Genomic DNA, 5,886 nt, shown 5'->3' with positions numbered 1-5,886 from the left:
ATTTATATTAATCAATAATTTAATATATTTTAGGACAAGATCGCATCGGCCAGCTAAAATAAAAAATATATTTCTTATAAATTTGACTAATCGGCCGTTTATAAGTATTCGTGAGAGGATGAATTAAAGTAACTATAATGTACTGAATCATGAGTTCATCTCCGTATTTTAACTGTTTAATATTTCATCGAGATTAAACTTGAAAATTTCAACGATCATCATTGTTTCAAACCTTGGGGTAATGTTTCTACAGATACTCAAAGAAGTATATTAACATTACTCATTTTACCTTTAGAACGTAGGACCCACCACGATTCCCTAACTACGAACGATAGGACCGGACTCGAAAACATTATTAAATCAAATTCAACGAAATCGCAGGCCGAGTGCTTTAATATAATAGGTTCTCTTTGTCAGATCTGTTTGGTGTTCTTCTACTTCGTCTTTATAAATTCTCCACCGTTGGATTGTATCGTATCGTATCGTATCGTATCAGAGGAAGAGAAGGAGAAGAGTAGAAAAAATGGCTCCGATCGCAGTGGGAGACTCGATTCCTGATGGTACCCTCGCTTACTTTGATGAAGAAGACAATCTTCAACAAGTTTCCGTACACTCCCTTGCAGCCGGTAAAAAGGTCATCCTCTTCGCAGTTCCTGGTGCTTTCACCCCTACTTGCAGGTAACCATCGCTATGTTGACCGGCTGGCTACTACAGGCCTATCGATTATTTAATCTGTTTCTTTTAGATAACTTCTATTGCCGCACCAACTTTTTTATAATATAAAAGATCTCACTGCGTTGCGTTGGACACATATAGTTTGGTGCGTTATAAGTAAAATTAGTGTATTTTGGGAAAATGTGAGGGCAACGAGGGCCATAAACGGTCCAGATTGTCGCCTATATCTCTACTCGATCTCCACTGTTGGATCATAAAAATGGCTCCAATCGCAGTGGGAGACTTGATTCCTGATGGCAACGTCGCCTACTTCGACGAGGATGATAAGCTCCAAAATGCGTCCGTACACTCAATCGCTTCCGGTAAAAAGGTCATCCTCTTTGGAGTTCCTGGTGCTTTCACTGGCACTTGCAGGTAAACATTGACCGGTTATTTCAGATCTTCCTACCTTATATAGCCACACCTACTTTTCAGTATCACACACCTACTCTTGAATCTTGACTTCTTCAAACCCAAAACCGAGAGAAAGAGAGATAAAGAAGAATTTAGATTTAAAAAGTTATCTTGGAAGAAGATGAAGAAGAAACCCTAGTGCAAGAACATTTGTTCATTTATTCTTTATTTGGTGCGTTATATTTAATTTCAGTATTTGGTGTGTTATAATGAAGAGTTTGGGTGGCAATTGAACTTATCTTCTTCTATCAAGCATTAACGAGTGGGATTTTTCATCAAAATGACAATTTTACCCTCATGATACTGTAAAACGAGTCATTTTATGTTTTTTTTGGATTTTTATTTTGTGATTGTTATGGCCGACACGTGTAATGCAGTAGGTTTAATAGTAGTGTTTGGTTTAGTTGTTATATGTAACATATGTAAAGCTTTCTTAATAACAATTTTTTTTTTGGAAAATTAGTCATCGTAATAAGTTGAATTCTTGAGGTTAGTTTGGTCATTATATAAATTAAGCCTATTATGCTGCTTTCAGGCATGGTTTTAAAACTCGGTTTCGAGTCTTGTCTCATCTAGGTCCGATACCAAGTCATCTCGGACAAGTTTTCCGATATTTTTTTAGATGACTCATTCAAAAAAATCAAAAAATTGAGCATGAGTCCTAAATATCGGCCAAAAAAGTGATTTGTGAGTTGGTCTCGTTCAGCTCTGATATCGACTTAACTTGGGTGATACATCTTGGTCTCAGACGAGTTTTAAAACCATGAAAGCCAAATGGTTTATATGTTTTTGTTTTGCAAACAAAACATTTAATTGAGTTTATGTGGTATAATTTTAGTAATTATTTATTGGATGCCAGCATGAAGCATGTACCAGGTTTCATTGAGCACGCCGACGAGCTGAAATCCAAGGGCGTCGATGAAATATTGCTTATTAGCGGTATTTTTTCTAACTTTTTTTTTTTTTTCTTTCATTGCTTTATGTCATATTATTTGCTTCATTGTTGAATGAAATTTTTAGAAAAGAAATTGCTTGGTTGAAATTTGGATTATTTGTATAAGATATGTAAATCTAAATTTCAAAATCAAACATGACTTCAATAGAATTTGATTTTTTTTGGATAAAACTTGTAGGTATCATTGATTGCAACTTTCAAGTATCTCGAATGTTAAAAAACCATTACAAGTTACTTTGAAAGCTAAAGTTTCTTAGATTTTCATTGCATGATAATCATGTCATTTGCCCATAGTTTTAAAACTCGTTTTGATGTCTTTTCTCATCTATGAACAAGACCGAGTCATCTCGGATGAGTTTTCCGATACGTTTGAGTTGTCTCATTCAACAATAAGATAAATGAACGATAGTTTTTAATCTCGTCCGATATGTTTGACTTGTCTATCTGTCTTGTTGGTGGATGATATCGAAAAGCATTGGACGAGTCATCTCGTTCTCGAATGAGATTTAAAACCATGCAATTGCCATTTACTTAAGTAAGAATACTGGGCATAAAAACCCCGAGGGGTTGGCTCAATGGCAATTTTGGACCAATAAGTGGTTAATGCCCGTAGGTCATGAGTTCGTTACCCAGTATAAGCATTAATTCCTTAGGGGCCACCCGCAAGGGTGAACCCTCACTTTCCTGGTGTGTGTGATGTGCGGGCGTTGCACATGCCTCGGGACTAGTCCTTGGATAAGACCATGGTCTATGGATTAGGCAAAGGCCAAATACGGGCCCGGTCCGCTGTCTATAGGGATACCCGGTTATAAAAAGAAAAAAATTAAAAAAAATACTGGGCATGTAAATATTAGAGAGAATTGATTTCCATTTGGATGATAAGTCTTATATGAAATTTACTTTTTTTTTTTTTTTTTTGGTGTTTCTTGATTTGATATGGATGCACCACATGATTCTTGGATAAGACTTTCTTGATAGCCTCCAATTTTCTGCATATGGACATTGTATTGATTTTTAGAGAGCTTCTATTGCCACACCAACTTTTACTAATAGCAAACCAAAATGTGTTGTTTATTCTGTGATTTACATATGAATTGGTTTGCTCTTACCAAAAGTTGGTGTGCCAATAGAATCTCTCAATTTTTATTGGGGTTGTTTTTTTAATAAGCGGGTCAGCGGTTAGTAATTAGTGGGTGATGGCAGGTTTTGAAACCCATATCATGATATCAACACTCATAGGCTTTAACCAACTTTCCAAGCATGTTATTATTCAATTTAATAATGAGGTTGATCTGCCTAAATTTTAGTCTTTTTAGATGACAAAGACGATAGAAAGATCCTCAAATAGCTTAATTCTACAGCCCATGTTTTTAGATAATTTAGTAAAACTCTTACTGTAATAGTGCATTTTGATCGAATATTCCGAAATGCTTAGGACTTCTGGTTCTGTTTCTCAAATCCATTTTTTGGTTATAAGGTGCAAAGTAAATTTGATTCGTGATTGTCGGCTTGATTAGATACTTGAGCCTAGACTATATTGGTCACAAAAGGTCATACAACTATTTTAGGAAGGTCCAAGTTCCTTTCATGGTCGCCTAATTCAGTCTCACTATATAAGAGGTTGATGTCATCAAAAGAAATTAATTAGTAGTGTTGAGTATTTGATCCACATCTCATCAAGCATAAAGCCATTGATACCTGATATAGGGCTCCCTATGGCCTTGATATCAAGCATTTGGTGCCAAAGGGACCATTCGTTCCACCATCATAGAATTAGCCTTTATGTAGTAATTTAGGTTTAAATTCTCATTTTGGTAGAAATCTTTGGTCCAGAGAAAAACCAAGATGGTCTTGACCAAAACATTTCGAAAGTACAAAAAATACTTAATGTTTTGGTCCAGTCTTGGACAAAGTTGAAATGTTTCACAAAAAACATTTTGAAACAAATGAAACTTTGAACCATGGAAGTAATGCCACTCTATCCTAGCTTCGACCTTGTGATACATTTTGTAGATCCACAATTGTTACTAATCCAACAGCTTGATTGTTCTGGTCACCTTTTGTGACCTTTAACAACTGCAAAGCCTCATACCAAAGATATGGGGTTTGGCTAAATTAATCTTGTCCCTGTTCCACTCTGTCTGGTACCAAGTCTTCTGTTATTGTAAATGAGTTCTACTTTTACTATAGTTATACACACCTTTGTAACTTTTAAGAACTATGAAATCTCATCCAATCTATTTATTAAGTTAACCTTTCCCATGCTTACTTGGGTTTTTGGATCTCTATTGCAGTAAACGACCCATTCGTGATGAAGGCATGGGCGAAGACATACCCCGACAACAAGCATGTCAAGTTCCTTGCTGATGGCTCAGCAACTTACACTCACGCACTTGGCCTTGAGCTTGATCTTGCAGAGAAAGGGCTCGGAACTCGTTCTAGGAGGTTTGCCCTCTTGGTTGAAAACCTGAAGGTGAAAATCGCAAACATTGAATCCGGAGGAGAGTTCACTGTCTCCAGTGCTGAAGACATCATCAAGGCTCTCTGAATCCTCCATACCCTCTCTTGCCTTTGAGTCTTACTATTTCTTCTTGTATGAAGTCTTTTGTCTGGTGTGGGTTTTAATGGATTATAAGAACTTAGTAGGTTTTGTCACATTTTAGGATGGGAACTTATGGAAATTATGAAGGTGGTGCTTATGAGCCCTGCACTTGGTTTAATGAAAGTACAGAGATATAGTCTCTATCTTATTTGTTATGTGACTAAAATAAAAAAAGCTTGTCTGCTTGTGAGGCTTAAATAAAAACTCCTCTCTTTTTGTTTTTCAACTATCGAGGGCAGGCATCTTGATTTCAATCTTCGTTTATTTCTCCACTCTGTCATATTCCCCCCCCAACACACACTCTTAAAAAAAAAAAAAAAAATTATTCATCTTTCTTCTTTGGTGGTGAATCTTAGGGCTAGAGTTTTCTTTTTACGATTTTGAGAACCCGAGTTTTGGCATTTTTGATTCCTTCTTTCCCCGCATTCTGGGTGTGTCAAACCCCAGTTGAACGACGTGACCCTCTTATATTCATAGTTCTCTCCAATAGATCTGTAGTTTGGATTGGTTGGTTAGCATGGTATCAGAGACCTAGGTTCGTTTAGATCATCGATTTTATTCTTTACACCTTTATGGGTGAGGGAGAGTGTAAAGCTTATATTTTCGTCAAGGGGAGTGTAAAGTGTATATTTTCGTCCACTCTCAGGTGTGTCATACTCTTAGTCTTAGTGACCAAAGCATAGAGCATATTTAGTATAATTTATGAATTGTATGTGAATTTTCCAACTGATACACAACGATTAACTTCCATCTAATTCAACTCTTACTAAAAATTTGTGGCTCTTTGAACCTTTTCAAATCATTAACAATTTTATTCTTTTCCCAAACTAAACAAATCAAAAATACTTTCCGTAAAGAGGGTTAAAAACACAAGTTAACTTATATTTTTATAATAAAAAAATTCTATCTCAATGTCGCATGATAATATTTTTTACACTTAGGTTTCATTAATAGACAACCACTAATTATTGTTTGTTATCGAATGTCATGATTATCAATCAACACTTAGCATTTTCATTCCTTTTATGTTTCTCTCTTCTCTCAGATTTTTTGAACATGAGTCTTGGTAACTCAATTAAGATTTGTGTAAATAGTATAATTAATCTGAGAAAAAATATATATATTCTTTGTATTAAATTTTTTCTATATATGCTATTTTACAATAAATATTAAAATGGAGTACATGTAAAGGTATCCAAGT

General features: G+C 35.4%; 1 protein-coding gene across 2 annotated transcripts; it reads left to right on the top strand.

The window, feature by feature from the left end:
• The first annotated feature begins 381 nt into the window (after positions 1-381).
• Positions 382-4,911, top strand: LOC147381351 (peroxiredoxin-2). Of its 2 annotated transcripts, none has more exons than XM_086430546.1 (3): positions 382-678; positions 1,988-2,067; positions 4,378-4,911. In XM_086430546.1, exons 1-3 carry the CDS (start codon positions 524-526, stop codon positions 4,629-4,631), a joined length of 489 nt encoding a protein of 162 aa, XP_086286672.1. In that variant the 5' UTR covers positions 382-523; the 3' UTR covers positions 4,632-4,911. The 2 variants fall into 2 exon arrangements, with proteins under 2 accessions (XP_086286672.1, XP_086286673.1); XM_086430547.1 differs by lacking the exon at positions 382-678 and adding an exon at positions 869-1,089.
• The last annotated feature ends 975 nt before the right edge of the window (positions 4,912-5,886 follow it).

This window comes from Akebia trifoliata, unplaced genomic scaffold (genome assembly GCF_017979445.1).
Source record: "Akebia trifoliata isolate Shusen 1 unplaced genomic scaffold, ASM1797944v1 Contig00547, whole genome shotgun sequence".
In the NCBI taxonomy this organism is placed as follows: Eukaryota; Viridiplantae; Streptophyta; class Magnoliopsida; order Ranunculales; family Lardizabalaceae; genus Akebia; species Akebia trifoliata.
This window is presented reverse-complemented; position numbering and strand designations above follow the sequence as displayed.

Bases quoted from the DNA above. Each gene is read 5' to 3' on its own strand.
- LOC147381351 (XM_086430546.1), top strand. From the start codon at position 524: ATGGCTCCGATCGCAGTGGGAGACTCGATTCCTGATGGTACCCTCGCT. The intron at 679-1,987 runs GTAACCATCGCT...ATTGGATGCCAG, and splicing joins GCTTTCACCCCTACTTGCAG to CATGAAGCATGTACCAGGTT. The intron at 2,068-4,377 runs GTATTTTTTCTA...TCTCTATTGCAG, and splicing joins TGAAATATTGCTTATTAGCG to TAAACGACCCATTCGTGATG.